This window comes from Cynoglossus semilaevis, chromosome 1 (assembly GCF_000523025.1).
Source record: "Cynoglossus semilaevis isolate Cse_v1.0 chromosome 1, Cse_v1.0, whole genome shotgun sequence".
In the NCBI taxonomy this organism is placed as follows: Eukaryota; Metazoa; Chordata; class Actinopteri; order Pleuronectiformes; family Cynoglossidae; genus Cynoglossus; species Cynoglossus semilaevis.
This window is the reverse complement of record NC_024307.1, coordinates 17,136,263-17,152,774: the sequence shown is the minus strand read 5'-3', so window position 1 is coordinate 17,152,774 and position 16,512 is coordinate 17,136,263. Positions and strand designations below refer to the sequence as shown.

The following is a 16,512-nucleotide window of genomic DNA, read 5'->3' as shown; positions in this document are numbered from 1 at the left end:
AGAATATGCAGGGGAGGAGAAGACAAGCAGAGTTTATACTTTCTACACCCCCCAGATAATCAGACAGTTGAGTGGAGCTGTGTGGGGGTGCTGCTCCAACACACACACACAGTGACTCAGCATAATTGAAACCAGCTGCTGTTGTTTATCCAACCACAAACTGACAGCTATGTTGTCATGGCAACAGGAGAAGCTGAGGCACAGGGGGCTGAGGTCAAGGAGGAGTGTGTGTGTTTGTGTGTGTGTAGTGATTTTAAATGTGTTTTGTTTCATGCACCATTCACTCTGCTTCACCAAGGCCCATCGATAAAATATGTGACTTTAAGTGTCAAGGACACAGTTTAAAGAAAGTTCAGAGAAATGTGGAAAAACCTTTAAAAAACATGCTAAAAACACACACACACAATAACAATGCAAAAATATGCGTCACTTATGTAAAAACAAAATCTTTTTTTAGGATAGCTAAGATGTAGAAGTTACATTTTTTAAACGGATCTGAAACTTTGTTCAACAGTGAACTGCAAAAACAGAACACAATGAACACACAATGAAAAAATAAGATAAAGTTTTGTCGCGTATTCTCGTGTATCTTGTGTTATATCGAGTAGCTAACGTTGTGATGACTGCGTAAGCAATGAGCGCCCTCTGCTGTCCAGTGACAGAACTACAGGTACCATTTAACAACATTTTAGTGAATATTATCTAGTGAATAGTCTCTCGGCGTGTTTGCTGTTCTATGTAATTTACATGTTGTGTTTTTATCCTTTTTCATCAGAGTAAAAAACTTACGGACATTTTAATTAACATTTTTACTCATGAACTGAACAAAGACTGAACATGTCAACATCCATTAAGATCAAGAGCATAGAAGTTTGATATGTCAGTTTTATTGAATTGTGATATATATTTAACATTTCCTCAGTAAAAATCATAAAAACAAATAAGTCAGGTGACTTCACATCTGTCCATCAAGTGTTCACTTCCTGTAGTCTGCGGACAACAGAGGAGGCCAACTTCCTGTAAGCCTCTGCCTAAAACACACACAAAACAAAAACACTGGCGATGTAAACACAAAACCGTAGGTTAAGGGTGTCGTAAACCAAGGACCACCTGGATAGTATAAAAATTCTGTTTATTAAATTCATGTTCCAGACCTCTGGACTATCTGGACATGAGACGACCACAGGCTGTCCTCTGTCAGATGTCTCTCTGATATTCAGGTGCAGAGGAATATCACCTGTATGAGGATGAATGAAAAAAAAAAATTCAGGATTACAAAAAAGTTACATACAACCACTAAGAAACTAATGTCAAGACATTTGAAGGAAATTTGAAGTCAGGTCGACTGGGTGTGTCACCTAAAACCTCGACTCCCAGAGTGTGAGCTAGCTGCCGTGCTCCATCAGAGCCAAAGATGTGTGTCTGATGGTTACAGTTGGGACACTGGAAGACGCTCATGTTTTGCACCAGACCGAGAACCTGCAGGAACATCAGCAACACAGGAGATAAAGGAAGAGAAAAGTTGACCTCCTGTGGGAGAGATGTGAAAAGGAAAGGAAATATTAGGACACTGTACCGGCACGTTGACTTTTTTGAACATCTCTGCTCCCCTGCGAGCGTCCAACAGAGCGATGTCCTGCGGTGTTGAGACAATAACAGCACCTGGAAAAGGCACATACACAGAGGTACACAAAACATGAGGGGAAAAAAAAGTCTGACCTGAGCTTTTTTGACAATAAAGTATGTGGAGCTACTATTTTTCCCTGACCTGCAACTGGGACGTTCTGGGTGATGGACAACTGGACGTCTCCTGTCCCTGGAGGCATGTCCACAACTAGATAGTCCACGGAACCCCAGTCTACCTGCAAACAAACAGATATAGACAATGTAGGTCATATTTTTGACACTGTAGATCATTATAAATTTAATTTTTAAAGTTTCACCCTTTTATGTCAAACAGAACTTTCTCAGTGGCCTCAGCTGATGCCAAAACACAAATACAACATGTCGTTGAGCAGATGATATACAGTACAAAGGCATGTCCTGTTTCCTTCTTTCATCCAAAGGATTTCATTTTGTTTTGATCAATTGACCAAAAACATTGGGCAGAGATCTGTTTCACCTGTTTGAGCAGTTTCTCCATCGCTGACATCACCATAAGTCCTCGCCACACGATCGGAGCCGAGTCCTCTACCAGAAAACCCATGGACATGCTGAGAGACGGAGACAGTTCATGAAAGGTGTCAACAGGCCCACAGAAGAACAGTAGTTGGATCATGACCAAGTAGAATGTAAACATAAAATAGGTCAAGGTCTATCTTTCAAGTTATTTTATTTCAGAACGTTTTTGTAAGAAAATTAGTAGATATGAAACATCTTTCCTTTTATGTCAACAGTTTTGACAAAGAAACCAACCAACCTAAAACTTGTCTTCCATGTGGAAAGACTCACCATGGAATTCCGTAGTTAGTGAGCGGGATCATCAGATTGTCTAAAAGAGAGGCATTCAGAGTCTCTTAAAATCTGTCATTCACCTCTTAATACTATACAGTATGTAATAAAAAACAGTGAGTGTGTTCCGTACTGTCAGTGAGCTCAGGGTTTCCTTTCAGATTCATTAGTTTGGGAATTGATGGTCCATAGATGTCGGCATCCAACAGACCCACAGACTTTGACTGAGATAAAAAAGCAATATATTTAAATTACTGGATTGGTATTATTGTGATTATTATTCCTAACATTAAGCTTTATTAAAATAAAATCAATGACATTACAACCAATCCTTAGTCAATAATGATAGATTCTTACCGTGTCATTGGCCATTAATCCCAGAGCCAGGTTTACTACAGGACAATAATCAACAAATTAGCACCAAATCTTGACAAGTGATGATGCTGAAAGTGGATTTAATAATTATTTAAAGCAATAGTTAAGAGAATAAAAATACACAAGGATAAACAGTGTAATATTTGATGCCTTGCCTGCAGTGGTGGACTTGCCTACACCTCCTTTCCCTGAAGCTACAACAATGACCTCTTTAACTCCTGGAATGGACTTCAGTTTTGGTAGACCTCTGGCCATCTGCTGCTTCTGTCTCTCCTGTAAAGTCTTGTTGTCCACTGATCGCTGCAACAAAGCAACAGAAATTAAAACAAAATGAAATAATGACAAAGAGCCATGTGGTAAAGAGGACAACTGTCTAGGGTTGACCAAAACATTTTAAGACTAAAAAAGTTGACTCGTTGCATTTTTAATGTCCCAGACGACTCTCAATATGAATTCTGTGCGCCGTCAAGTACGAACACGTACAAACTACGTCCGCTTCTTTATAATACACTAAAAAAAAATAATTATAACAAATATATGCTTCTGAATAAATACAATAATAACAAATATATGCTTCTGAATAAATACATTAAAAATTAAATGTGGAAAAAAATATGACATTCTCCTAGTACGTTATATTGACTTAAATATCCTAAATAAGTCTTAAGAGTTTCCATTAATCTCTATATATTTTTTATGGTTGTACTTTGAAGCCAAAGGCGATTTCCGGTTGCTGTTGCAACTGTCTGCAGTGGTAAATTTGCAGTCCAGCAGCTTAGCTAGCTTAGCCCGGTCAGAAAAACATTCTCGACGTTTCTTACCTGGTGACAGCGAAATAATTGTAAACAGCATGCGGCTGCGTCCTTTCGTTCTAGGCCTGTTCTTAAAATTGAAGCGTTGTTTGCGGAAAATCTCAATAAATGCGACATTCTGCTGTAGGTGAAGTGAGCCATGTCCCTCCTTCTCCTGTGCTGCTGTAGCTGATTCGTGCGCATCACATTTGCGCAAATTGCGCATAAGAGTTATTCGATGGGAACAGCCGCAGAACGCCACACAATAGAAGAAAATATGCGTCAGAATCTATTTTTATTATTAGTTTTTGAGCCCGTAGAAAAGGGATGACAACCGCAAACAAGCTTACAAACTACTACTCAAAAGTTTTTGAAAAACACAGAAGGCATAGAAACACATTAAAACATTATTGGAACCAGCAATTGACCGAAAACGTCACTATGTTTTTACTATGTAAACGTATCGGACATTGGTCTAAGAGGATTTGTTATTTTACAAATCAACAACTAGTTTTCATGGAGAAAATGCTAAATAATAGCTAAATTAATCACACAGACAAAGGTTTAGAGAAAGCTTCTTTAAAAACTAGTGAGCCAATGACAGTATATACACAAACAAACACAGCTGATTCTTCTGCAAAAATTATATCAAACAATATACACTTAATAAAGTTATTTTTTCACTATGACAGTCTGATTATGAAACAGAGCAGAAGAACACAACACTTTAATACCATAGAATCTATATCAGGTTTCAGGCTGCATTTAACGTATCTATTTTACAATTGCCTGGCTGGAAGGTATTTCTATTTCATTGGATGGATGCTGGTGAGTTTTAGTTGGATGCTCACTCCTCTACTGGTATTATTTTAGTTAAAGTCATAAAGACATCAAAGCCTCTCGTGTGAACCAAAACTCTACTGTGGCTTTTATGTCTTCACAAAGGTTTTGAGTTTTATAATGTCATGTGGCTTAAATGTGAATAAAGTAACTGTATCGCAAATGAAGCATCACCATCTTCTTTTCTTCAAATGGATGGATGTGAGTTAATATTTTCCAAGTAGACAAAAGCTACTATTAAACATTTTCATCTATATTGGTTCTTTAAATTTACAAATTCACCGTGGTTACATTTCTAACCCTAGTAGCAGATATTAGCATGGAAAAAAACTTCAGTTTTGACCCTCTGTTCGAGGAAAAGTGGAAACCGTCTACTTACTTCAGCGATGATCCGTACCAGTTAACAGAGTTTGAAAAAATCCTAAGAACCATGGTTGTGAAAAAACCTCCACCAGTCAAGAGGTGCTGGAGAAGGACTGAGCACAAAGACCTAGATGTAGCCTTGAATCAGCAGGATTACCTGGATGATACCGATGACCCAGAATTGTGCAGATCAACGCAGCTGGAGCAAACCAGTGCCCCGTCATTGGGAAAGGTTTTCCAAGAGCCTAACACAAGACGAAAAAAAAGAAAAGGCAAAGCTTTGGTCTTCAAAATGGAACCAGAAGAAAATACAGAGGGAGATCCAGAGTCAGAGCCAGAACCTGAGCCAGATCCAGAGGCAGAGTTGGAATCAGAGCCAGAACTACAAACAGAGCCAGAACCTGAGCCACTGCAGCAGTATGACATGCTTGAACCATGTGCCACTTCCTTTAGGAAGCCCAAAAAAGTACAAAAGCGAAACATGTTTCTTTTTCCTGATCCAAGGTTTACAGAAGGACTTAATCATTTAGAGCTACAGCATCTGTCACACAATGACATCTACTCATCATTGATGGAAAGGCCCGCCAATGTAGCAAACTGTTGGCAGCAGGGCAACCCTTGGTTCAAAACAACACACAGAGGAAAAGAAGGTCTCGAGCAACATCTGGGACCAGACCCTTACATTCACTGGTACAAAGCCAGAGTTCAGAAAATCAGGATGAAGAGGAGAGTGCGACTTTCAAGAGTAGAACGTCAAGCACATGAACAATTTGTAGACTCGCACAGGGGAACTGTTACATCACCCACAGCTCAAGCATGTTCAAAAGTAGAGATGTCTAAAGATAGGACTTTTCTGTCTCTGCAGCAGGAAGAGATGGAACTATCGTACAGAGCACCAGATGAAGAACAGCAAGAATCAGAACAACTTAGGTCTCTGGGTAAAACAACGAGGAAAATGACGCATAAAACATTGTCACCTCCAAGACCAAATCCTTCTGTACCTGTGCAGTGTGCAGAGACGTCAAAAAGAAATGTCCTAATACCAGAGAACTGGAAATCTACAGGGAAATCTGTGCATCAGTCAGTTCTGTCAGTCCAGAAGGATGACCTGAAAGTAACATGCTCGAAATTGTTTGAGAAGCCTAAAAAAGCACTAAACCCTTGGCGGGAAGGCAACCCTTGGTCCAGGGCAGAAAACGACGACGAAAATTTAGGGTTGTCTTTAAACAGGTTCAAGGATAAAGGGCAGAAAAAAAGAATGCAGAAGAGGATGTCACCTCCAAAACTAGAGCCTCTAGCAAGAGTTCAATCAGTGGAGTCAACGGAGGACAGTTGGCAGTCTCCAGCTCTTGTGAAGGCAGAGACACCTGAGGTCCAAACCTTCATATTACTGCAGCAGAACGGCCTGGATCAAAAATGCTTTTCTTCAACTGAGAAACCCAAAAACCTAGGAAACAAAGAGAATGAGCCAGAGCCAGAGCCAGAGCTATATAAAAGTAAAGTACAGAAGAAAAGAATGCAAAAGAGAGTGTCACCTCCAAGACCAGAACCTTTCACATTTGTACAGTCTACAAAGACGCTGGACAAGACTGACATGTTTGCAGTTTCACCAAAGACCTGTCAATCTGTACCTTTGAAGGCAGAGAAACTGGAAGATCAGACGGTACTACGACTGCAGCAGGATCGCCTGGATGATTCTCTGATAGAGAAGCCTAAAAAAGGACTAAACCCTTGGCGGGAAGGCAACCCTTGGTCCAGGGCAGCAAACAACGATGAGCAAGAGACAGAATCCTACGTAAACAGGTTCAAAAATAAAGTACAGAAGAAAACAATGCAGAAAAGGGCGTCACCTGCACGGCCAGAACCTACTGCATCTGTAAACTCAACAGGAAAGACTACCTCGTCACCAAAGACTTGTTCCTCTCCAGCTATTGTAGAACAATCCAGATGCCAGTGGGAGCAGGACAAACCCTGCATAATGGATGAAAAAGTCCAAGAAAGCTCCAGGATGAAAGCCACATTTCTTAACAAGAGAAGAAGAGGGAGGAGGGATACCACCAACAGAGTGAGATGTCCACCAATCTAGAGTCTTAAAAAAAAAAAAGTTTGGGAAGAAAGTGTAGCCAAAAAAAAAGAAGTAGCTGCTTTACAAAACTCTCTTCTTCTCAAATAGTTACAGCCAAGACTTAGCGTAGCTTCTTAGCTAATCTTCTAAGCTCAACTTTAGCAAATATTTGAATGTATTAGTATTATTTTATAAACATCCACATATGTAAAATACTTGAATCTCCCATTAAAATTATCCAATGTGTTGGTAAGGGTTTATTTGTCTCTGTATTACAGACATGGGCAAACTAAGGCCTGGGGGCCGGATCCGGCCCATTCAGCTTTTTAATCAGGCCTTCAAACTTTTCCAAATTATATAATTTATTTATATTATCATTATACTTCTGCCTTTTCCCTGCTTATTATGACTTTTATTATTTATTTTAATTCACACCAACGATTCATCTATCTGGTAGATAACATCATCTATCTCCTGACCCGGCCCTCCTGTTCAATTTTAGGACAAGTGTGGCTCACCTAGTCAATAGTTTGCCCACAACAGTCTTTTTTTTATTGCCAGCTTTTAGGCAATAAAAAAAATGAGTAACTAAAAGAGTTTATACTTTGGTACTTATTTTTTATTTTATAATTTTTTTCACTTTTTTAACACTTTCTTGAAGGTGTCCATTTTTGGTTCATCAAAGTTTGTAAATCTCCCACCCACCACACCCCCATCCACAAGAAAATGTGCATTTTGGTTCACAGACACAGAAGCTGCTGCTTATTTGGTGAGATTGTGTTACTGAGGACAATCTGGATGAAACATTTTTAAAATCCATGTAATGAAGTATAACATATTTGAAATGATGGAGGCAGCAGAGAGTCAACTGTGAGTTATGACCAAAAGTTGGTAACTTCTCCAATGGGGTTTGGTACGATTAACAAAGGAAAACTATTGAAGGTGGAACTAAAACCCTCAGACAACTTTGACATGACAGTCACTGATGTCATTAAATATTTCATAGTGGCTTTGATGTATCAGCATTGCAATACAAATGCCTGTGAGATATCATGAAACAACAGAAACTCACAGGACTGTATGAAGACTCGTCTTAGGTTGATAATGATATCTGTATCGCTTTATGGATACGAAAGTAAAGAAGCAGAGATGCAACACTATGGATGTCAAGGCAGAACTAGTTGATGAGAACGATAATTGTTGTCCATGCAATATAAAAAAATCAGGGAGGAACCATCATCCATAAAGAAGAAGAATCCAGGGGGCAGTAAAACAGTGGCCTAAATGTAACTGAGAGAACAAAAGAAAATGGAGATAACAGGTATCAGACTGAGGGAACAAAAGAAAATGGAGATAACAGGTAACACAAGAGTCCATAAGGAAGAGTAAATCAGAGTGAAGCAGCAGTGCAATATTACAAATGCCATCTGCCTTAAACATATACCAACAACACAAGTTAGGTCTTAGAAATCTCATCATGGACAAGAACCTCCGTTTCGACCGTCTCTTCGAGGAGGAATGGAAACCTTCAAGTTACTTCAACCAGGACCCATACCAGTTGAAGGAGTTTGAAAAAATTCTCAGAACGATGGTTGTGAAAAAACCACCACCAGTTAGAGACCGTTGGAGAAGAGTTGAGCCCAAAGAAGTGGATGAGGCCTTTGACCAGCAGGAGTACCTAGATGAGCCAGACTTGTGCAAGCCATTGGCACCTGAGCAAAGAAGAACAAGGACGCTTGCCAAAGTTACTGAAGACAACAACACAAGACAAAGAAAGAGAAAGAACGGTAAAGCATGGGTCTTCAAAATCGAATCTGATGAAAACACAGAGCAGGAATCAGAGCCAGAGACACAACAAGAACCAGAACAAGAAATAGAGATAGAACCACAGCCAGATCCAGAGCACACACAGATTGATGATCTGGACGAATCTTTTTTGACAATGGTAAAGAAGCCAAAAAAAATCCCAAATGCTTGGCAGCAAGGCAACCCTTGGTTCAGGACAGCACACAAGGAAGAAATGCCAGAACCAGTGTCAGAACCAGATCCCTACTCAAACTGGTTCAGAGCTTCAGTCATAAAGAAAAGAGTGCAAAAGAGGGCGCTATCTTCACAACAAAAACCTTCAGTAGAAGTATAAACTGCAGGGGACATTTCACCAACATGTCAATATTATAGCCTCAAGCTCAGGTTGCAGCACTGTTAATAGTAAAAGGCAGCTAATGTTAACTCAGAGGCTGGGCTTTTATTGGCCGAAGTTGAAGTAACAGCCTTATTCACTTGTGCATCTTGCGTTATTGTCTGAAATTGTGTCATCAGCTTACAGACATTACTTACCAGGTAGTTAGCTAGCTCTAGCTGCCAGCATGCGGTTTTCAATTTAAGTTCATTTAATCACTTGATTTAATATAAGATACAAGTTTACAAGTTTAATATAGACATGAGAATATATTCGAAGCGGAAATAATGTTCAGGTATGTGCTGCATTCTATTCCATTTCTTTGTGCACACTGCAGTGAAATGTAGAGGAGATGGTTTAGAGCAGTGGTTTTCAGAGTGGGGACTCCCAGGGGGCGCTATGGGGGTCTGGAAATTGGAGGGTAGAGAGGAAAAAAGGATAAAAAGAAAAGTGCTATTTTTTAACCATTTGTCCTGAACCAAACAGCAGCCCTAATTGTCAGATTTCAAGTTTCTGATGGTACCTGAATGCACCTCGTGTGACAGCTTCAGCAAAGGCAGCATTCTGACACTGCAGCCCTCTAAAGAATTTGACATTGTATTTAGAGCTGCCTCCTAAACTTTTATTAAGGGTGTGCATATTTAACAATAAAAACAGAATTGTGAACCATTTCATTTACTTTTGTAACGGGGAATTTGTGAGTAAAATAACATTTTGACTATACTGTTTACAGATTTCATTTCTAATTCCATTGTTATTTATTGGTTTTCATTATATTCCATTTTATGCATGTTGTGTAAAGAACTTTCAAATTTGGTGTACTATGTTCTATGTATTTTCGAACCGGTAAATTTGAGCCCTTAAATATCTATTAAATAATAAACAATTAAAACAAATAGAATTCATATGCAAAATGTATATTTCAGCAACACCTACGGATAAAATCTCAGATCTACGTATCTATGTCGTATAAAACACTTCAATCTTCATTAACAATAGTGACTAGAATAGTCAATAGTCAGAAATGGAGACTGCAGTCCCCACGACCCGGTAACGGATAAGCGGATGAAAATGGTTGGATGGACGAAAGGTATTACCTGAAGTTCTGTTCCCAGCCAATAGAGGACAGTATCTTACAGTTTGCGCTGAACCATCTGTCGTAAATCGTTAGAAAAGTCGTAATTGCGGAAGTGCCTGAAGTTTGAAGTTGTTCATTAACGTTTCTTTTCGGGTTTTATGGTAATTCACTTTTTTTAAAACACCTTCAGGTTTAAACGCATTGTAACAGTGATTAGACGTAAACAGAAGACACAATAAACGGATCATGGCGGATAAAGGGAATCCTCCTGCTGCTCCTCTGGCTCGGACATTGCTGCAGCAGTGTCTGCAGGCCACACTGCAGGTGAAACCGGCCGACGACGAATCAGAGGCCGAGTATGTTCAGGTGAGTTGTCCATTCTCTGTCCAAGAAACATGTTACTGCTCTTCTTGTGTGACGAGTGCGATTATCTGCCAATTTTATATTTGTATCCTAAAGTCGGATCCACTGGGTCCTCAAAACTAAATACACATACTGCTGGCGGTACTTGGGAAACCTCGAGTGGAGCAGTTTTTAACCGCCTTGGCAAATAGTAAAGATGCAAAAAGGACCTCTAGTGGAGCAGTTTTTAACCGCTTTGGCAAATAGTAAAGATGCAAAAAGGATAGGGTTCGTTGATCCGAGCTGGAACTCTGAAAAAGAGAAGAATACAAATAAAGCTGCTGTTCCTTTTAGATCTTGTAGGTGATCAAACAGATGTACGATGTATATTCAAATACTACTATTTACTTTTCAATGTTGGTAATGGGAGAGACAGACATGAGAAGTTTATGAAGCACAAATGTAGAATGTAGGAATAATACAGTTCACCCTCAAAGATCAGTGTTTTATCTACTGTGTTTTATCTGTTAATGAGAAATGGCCATTACAGCAAATGCGTTTGGTTATTACTAGTACAACTGACAATAAGAAAGTATCTGTGTAGGTCACAGTCAGAGAAGACACTTCTAAGGAAGCTGTGGTTGCTCCAGCTCTGCAGAACTCCAGAATCTAGGTTCTAAAGTGTAGTATTCCACAGCAGATAAACTTTATACCAGCTGGTGTTGACATTTTTCCATTGTTTCAGATCGAAAGAGGAATGGTGATTTACATCTGTTTCTTCAGAGGAGCCACAGATGATATTCTGCCTAAGATGGGTCAGTGATCTCAGAAATCAAGATTCAAGATTAATTTGACGGGGAAAGTTTATATACGTATAAACTTGTCTGGTTTGTAAAATATGCCGTTGAAGTCTTCTACAAAGAAAGAAACATTTCTCTTATATTAAATATCTTAAACATTTCACCAGATCTTTACTCCTGCAGACATTTGACTGTCATTTCAGCACACACACATTCCTCATATTTGCCTAACACACCAGGGCAGGATTCAAACACACTTGCCTGTATTGTTCAAAGTCATTTGGTTCCAGATCTTGACTTGATCTCATCCCTCCCATCATTGTTTAATGAGCTTCCATTGTCCGTCTCCTCTTCTTCTTCCATCTGCAGTGTCCACTCTGCTGAATATCAGGCTGTGTGAGTCCAGTTCCGGGAAGATGGTGTCGGTGTTGGACCTTCCCGGCAGCATTCTCATTGTCCCTCAGGCAACGCTGGGTGGAAAGGCCAAAAGTCGAGGCATGCAGTACCACAACAACATTGGAAAAGAGGACGGTCTACGGCTGTACAGCACCTTCGTTTCCCTGTGTGAGGAGATCGCTGCAGTGAACGGGGACAAAGTCATGGTGAAACACGGGACATACGGAAACAGACAGGTGCTGAAGCTGGACACCAACGGACCGTACACACATCTGATGGACTTCTGAGCTGCTCCGAGCAGAGAAGAGAAACGGCAAGTACTTTTTTGTGATTTGATGTTGGCCAGTGTCTGATTAAAAGGTGGCCGTGCTGTTGGCGTCCCCTGCTGACGCTGGTCTTCAGTTCAGAACAAGCATTTTCTGACCACAGATTTTACTGTCAGTAACTATCATTAACCCTTGTGTGGTGTTCGGCTCTGTGGGACCCATTTTCACTTCTTAATAAAAGAAAAATGATATAATGATTTAATGTTTCAAACTGAGACTAACTGGCTTTGGCTCATTTTCTGTGAAGAACATATATCAGAATACATATTTAATGACCACACACCATACACTCCCCCTACACATTTCTATTACATATAAGATGTTCGGGTCCACTGGACCCGGGGCTAATAGAAGTGTGGAAATTGATGTTCTGTGTAGCAAACACACACACACACTCACACACACACACACACCTACACACACACACAAACACAGCAGGCCTAGACAGGAGGAGGACAGAGTGTAAGTACACAGAACATACCTATAACATATAAATGTGACCTAACAAAGGTAAAGGGCAAATATTAATCATATATATTGTTTATACTGCTTGTAATTGGGATAAGGTACACATCTGTTCAGGATTTTAACATAAAAGTGTTGATTGTGAGGCATCAAAAGCCACAAAATGCAACGGGTCCATCAGCCCCACAAACACGGGCTGAGTAACAACAATATGAACATTACACAAGGGCTAACTGTCAGTCAGTAACTCTCAGTTACTGACTGACAGTGAGTAACTCATTAAGTGCAGTTAAACTGCCTTCACTTAAAGTTACATCTGTCCACTTGAGGTCACAAATGGTTTTAAAAGACTTCCAGGCAGAGTGTGTGATCTAGATGGACAGAGATGTTTGACCAAAATAAATAACTGACTAATGAAAAGACAAAAAGACACCTGTAATATTTTCTAAAAAAAAACTCTGCAAAACAGTGTCCATTCAACTTTTTTTTTAATAAAATACATTTTAGTTTCTGTAATGTTTAATTTTCCAGCTGCAGCAATAGAGAACAGAAGAAGGTCAAGTATGACTTTGGAATATTATTGGTACACGTCTGTACCTCAGAACTCCAGCAGGTGAGTGAGCGGCTCTGCAGAGTTCAGGACGATCTCCTGTTTCTGCCCGTACACGCCCTGCTCCACGGACACGCCTGCGTCCGTGCACTTGGTTGATCTGTGCATGAGCTCCCTGCAGGCGAGCACCAGGCTGGAGAAGAGCTGAGCTCCCTGCCACTTCTCACAGCCGCCCTGGTACTGCATTCTCCTGCCGGACGACAGCACCCCCTGCAGGGATTCCTGGGGGATGAATAAAACGCTCCCAGGAAGGTCGAGGACAGACACAGAGTGCCGGGCAGTTTTTCGGAAAAATTTTGTCGACATCAGAGTGTTGGCTGTGACAAAAAAACAACAAGCAGGACAAGGAAGGAATTTAAAACTTGATCAAATTTTTATATTATAGAAAGCTTTTTCATGCAATTTTTTATATTATAGAAAGCTTTTTCATGCAGGATTCTGATGGAGTGTAAGATTGTATGGTAACTTTTAAAACTGAAAATGTATAGCAAGACTCCTGTTGCAAATAAGAACGATTAGTGCTAAACTGTAGCCTGTTTCAGATTCAGCTTTCTTAGCTAACATGCCTACGAAACTGTATACATAAAGTGTTGAAATATAACCTTGAGATTCATCTTTTTTTCCACTACCACGCATGCTTATATGACAATCAACTGTAGAGTGTGAATGAAAGTGAGAATAAACACAGAGACTCGTACCCATTTCATGTGTGACATCTTCAGTTGCTCCGTGGTAAAAACAAACATACACCACCATTCCCTGCTGAATCTGGAGCAGGAAACTCAGTCAGAACCAGTCACAGCACGTTAGCATTAGGCTAAAGCTTGTGTTTAGTTTAAAGGGAAGGTCTTTACCTCTGCCCATTGAGCCTCAGCTCCGTCCAGAGGTGGTTTGACCTTTACCTTGGCCTGACTGCACTGTTGGATGATGGTCCGAGCCAGAGGCTTGCTGGGTTTCTGATGTAACGCTGAGCTGCTCACACACAGTAAAGCAATAAGAAAATACTAAGACAAGAGATCGAGAGACGGCCTATTCAAATTGAGGCTGTGCAGGCCCAGAAGTCACTTGACTTGATCAAAACAAACCATGAATGGGAACACTCTGAGTAGCCTAGCAACATGCAAGTCTTAATGCAGAAACATGAAATCTGTTGTTTTTATCGTTGCAGCATATACAGTACGAGTTGCAGCTGCACTTCTGCCTGTAGGCTTTGGCTGCAATACCTGTTTGAGTCTGTAGGGGCTGTGGCCGTTTGCACCGTAGCTGAGCTGGCGATGGTGAAGACGGGCCAGGGTTTGGTGCTCGCAGCCACCACAGGCTCCTGGCCACTGCTGAAGGAGGTGGAGCTGACGTCCAGCTCTTTGCTCCTCTTTGCTGGACATGAAGCGCTGCTGTGAACATGGAGCTGAGAACTGGAGCGTTTCTTCTGACTCACCGGTGGCGCAGGAACCTCAGACAGAGTGTGTGTTGAGACTGTGGCCTGAGGGTCAAATGTCACTTCCTGGTCATCAGATTGAGTCCGTGCCTGAGGTTGATCCTGGACCCTGCTTTTATCCTGGAGGACAACAGTGATTTCTGGCTTGAAGCTGAGGGTATTGACAGGATGAGCAGATTTATCCTTAGAGAAGAAGAAAAGGACATTTATGACATTTGGAAATTTTAAGATTCCTTCAAATTCATTAAGAAACTGAAATTTCCAGATGACTATAAAAAGAGAACAGCAGACTTGTTAGAACTCTTTTTGAACAATGGAGGTATAAAAAAACTGAAATATAGAGCCTGATCAGTGAAGGACAAACTTCTGAAATTGTGGACATGAGTGAAAGATTAAAACCTAAAAATCTACCTGTGAATCTGTGAACTCCAGCAGTCGCTGCCTCTCTTCATCATCTTCTCTTCCTTTACCTTCGTCAATCTCACCATCGTCATCTTCATCATCTTCTCTCCCACTGTCAACAAACAGAATGTCGATATAAATTGTTCAGACTGAAGTGAATCTAAGTCATTCTAAATACTCGTATTTGTACTTTACCTCAGCAGTACCGCTGATCCTGCAGCGTCTGACCTCAGTGAGGTTTCCAATTTCTTCTTGTTCTTCCTGCTGCACATGGAGCAGCCACTGATCCACTGGATCACATCAGGCCTCATGGTTTTCCAGAAGAATCTGTGGAAGAATACAGCTGAGAGCCAAACAGCATCCGTCTGGACCTGACTTTACATTAGACCTGTTCCAAGTCTAGTCCGGAGCAGATCCTGGCACTTGGACCTTAGACCTTTAACTATGTTTTTTTAAAGTTTATAGTTCAAAGTGAGTGCAATAAATTGAATTTTATTATTATTTTCTCTGTAGCATAAACACCACTCAGACTCGCTCACCTTTCGTTGAGCAGCCGCAGACATTTGCTGGCGTCCAGGTGGTTCAGCTCGTTGTGATAGTCGTTGAGAGCGACCTCCACCTGCTCTCGACTCCTCAGAACCAAACGCACTCGATCCCCGTGAGCCATGTGAAGCTGATCATCTGAAAAAAAAAACAAAAACATGTGAATGGTCAGGTCTAACTGAAGACTTCCTGTTGCTTAAACATTTAAGGATGTGTTTTGTCTGTTTTGTACCAACCTTTTATAACAAACTTCCTGCAGAACCTCCTGAATGTGTTTTTCTCCACAAAGCTGAGTCCAGAGGGATAAGTGCGAGTACGGAGGTAGTGTTCCACTGTGTCGTACTTGTCAAAATAGGCCTGATTGTTCACAGGAGACCAAATGAAAATGCATTTTTAAAAACAAACTCTAACATGAACTAAAAGCTGTAGGACAGACAGAGGACAGTGGACGTGTCTACTCACACCTGGTCCTGTCACTGCTGGGCTGCTGTGGATCAACAGTGTGGGAACAGCGTCTGGACGAAGGCTGACCTTGTTATCAACCTGCTCAAAACAGTCCTCGGTGAAGTGTTTGGAACAAATGGATGACCAGAGGCGAGGATACCAGTGAGGACGTCCGACGGCCTTCAACCACTGGTCCAGGAGGGTGGTGTTATGAAGAGGAAACCTGGGCAACAGGGTCAGGAGTTGGTGGGGAAGAAAATGTCTTTTAAATATTAGACATTTCCTCAGAAGTACAAACTGGGACTGTATTAGCATACGTGTGGAAGGTAAGGCCCAGGCGCCTCTCCACTGGTCCACAGCAGTTGTGGCAGGTGTGGATGCTGCAGCGCAGCCACCTCCTCTTGGTTCTGTTGACGCAGGTGCTGCAGCTGGAGATCCAGGCGGCCAGGTCCCGGGTCATGGTGCTCCAGTAGAAGTTCTTGGTGATCTCTCTCTGGCAGATGCCCTGGCCGTAATGACCCCGGTCGTCGTGGAACCGCTGCAGGATGTTGTTTACCTGAAGGCACCAGACACGGGTTCAGTTCTGACGGGACTGACTTCACGCTCT

The 16,512-nt window shown here is 41.1% G+C and overlaps 4 protein-coding genes across 6 annotated transcripts in view; 2 read left to right on the top strand and 2 right to left on the bottom strand.

Annotated features, from left to right (window-relative positions):
• Positions 1-867: 867 nt before the first annotated feature.
• On the bottom strand, positions 868-3,876 carry nubpl (nucleotide binding protein-like). 2 transcript variants are annotated; one of them, XM_008315362.3, is made up of 11 exons: positions 3,648-3,876; positions 2,982-3,126; positions 2,809-2,843; positions 2,585-2,675; positions 2,452-2,491; positions 2,123-2,213; positions 1,769-1,862; positions 1,577-1,662; positions 1,359-1,479; positions 1,155-1,237; positions 868-1,031 (listed from the first exon to the last, which is right to left on the bottom strand). In XM_008315362.3, exons 1-11 carry the CDS (start codon positions 3,819-3,821, stop codon positions 969-971), a joined length of 1,023 nt encoding a protein of 340 aa, XP_008313584.1. In that variant the 5' UTR covers positions 3,822-3,876; the 3' UTR covers positions 868-968. The 2 variants fall into 2 exon arrangements, with proteins under 2 accessions (XP_008313584.1, XP_016887350.1); XM_017031861.2 differs by lacking the exons at positions 2,809-2,843; positions 2,982-3,126; positions 3,648-3,876 and having other exon boundaries at positions 2,420-2,491; positions 2,585-2,654.
• A 325-nt stretch (positions 3,877-4,201) lies between these two features.
• On the top strand, positions 4,202-8,629 carry LOC107989655 (uncharacterized). Its single transcript, XM_025055669.1, has 2 exons — positions 4,202-8,206; positions 8,246-8,629. The coding sequence occupies exon 1, from the start codon at positions 4,777-4,779 to the stop codon at positions 6,904-6,906; it is 2,130 nt and encodes a 709-aa protein (XP_024911437.1). The 5' UTR covers positions 4,202-4,776; the 3' UTR covers positions 6,907-8,206; positions 8,246-8,629.
• Positions 8,630-10,202: 1,573 nt separating this feature from the next.
• Positions 10,203-12,204, top strand: dtd2 (D-aminoacyl-tRNA deacylase 2). Its single transcript, XM_008315373.3, has 3 exons — positions 10,203-10,508; positions 11,230-11,299; positions 11,654-12,204. Exons 1-3 carry the CDS (start codon positions 10,389-10,391, stop codon positions 11,965-11,967), a joined length of 504 nt encoding a protein of 167 aa, XP_008313595.1. The 5' UTR covers positions 10,203-10,388; the 3' UTR covers positions 11,968-12,204.
• A 738-nt stretch (positions 12,205-12,942) lies between these two features.
• The window catches only part of LOC103382553 (uncharacterized), a 6,873-nt gene continuing 3,303 nt past the window's right edge, over positions 12,943-16,512 (bottom strand). For both annotated transcript variants that reach the window (XM_025055382.1, XM_008315385.3), the window contains exons 9-18: positions 16,223-16,461; positions 15,924-16,128; positions 15,698-15,818; positions 15,458-15,599; positions 15,114-15,245; positions 14,928-15,030; positions 14,305-14,699; positions 13,936-14,053; positions 13,780-13,849; positions 12,943-13,398 (exon numbers count right to left, since the gene is read on the bottom strand). In XM_025055382.1, the coding sequence (XP_024911150.1) occupies positions 13,070-13,398; positions 13,780-13,849; positions 13,936-14,053; positions 14,305-14,699; positions 14,928-15,030; positions 15,114-15,245; positions 15,458-15,599; positions 15,698-15,818; positions 15,924-16,128; positions 16,223-16,461 (1,854 nt within the window). In that variant the 3' untranslated portion in view covers positions 12,943-13,069. The remainder of the gene's footprint in view (positions 13,399-13,779; positions 13,850-13,935; positions 14,054-14,304; positions 14,700-14,927; positions 15,031-15,113; positions 15,246-15,457; positions 15,600-15,697; positions 15,819-15,923; positions 16,129-16,222; positions 16,462-16,512) is intronic.

Excerpts from the sequence above, each read along its gene's own strand:
- nubpl (XM_008315362.3), bottom strand. The coding sequence starts at position 3,821 with ATGCGCACGAATCAGCTACAGCAGCACAGGAGAAGGAGGGACATGGCT. Across the intron at positions 1,480-1,576 it reads TCAAAAAAGTCAACGTGCCG|GTTCTCGGTCTGGTGCAAAA; the intron begins GTACAGTGTCCT and ends ATGTTCCTGCAG. Across the intron at positions 1,032-1,154 it reads CATGTCCAGATAGTCCAGAG|GCAGAGGCTTACAGGAAGTT; the intron begins GTCTGGAACATG and ends TGTGTGTTTTAG.
- LOC107989655 (XM_025055669.1), top strand. The coding sequence starts at position 4,777 with ATGGAAAAAAACTTCAGTTTTGACCCTCTGTTCGAGGAAAAGTGGAAA.
- dtd2 (XM_008315373.3), top strand. The coding sequence starts at position 10,389 with ATGGCGGATAAAGGGAATCCTCCTGCTGCTCCTCTGGCTCGGACATTG. Across the intron at positions 10,509-11,229 it reads CAGAGGCCGAGTATGTTCAG|ATCGAAAGAGGAATGGTGAT; the intron begins GTGAGTTGTCCA and ends CCATTGTTTCAG. Across the intron at positions 11,300-11,653 it reads TGATATTCTGCCTAAGATGG|TGTCCACTCTGCTGAATATC; the intron begins GTCAGTGATCTC and ends TTCCATCTGCAG.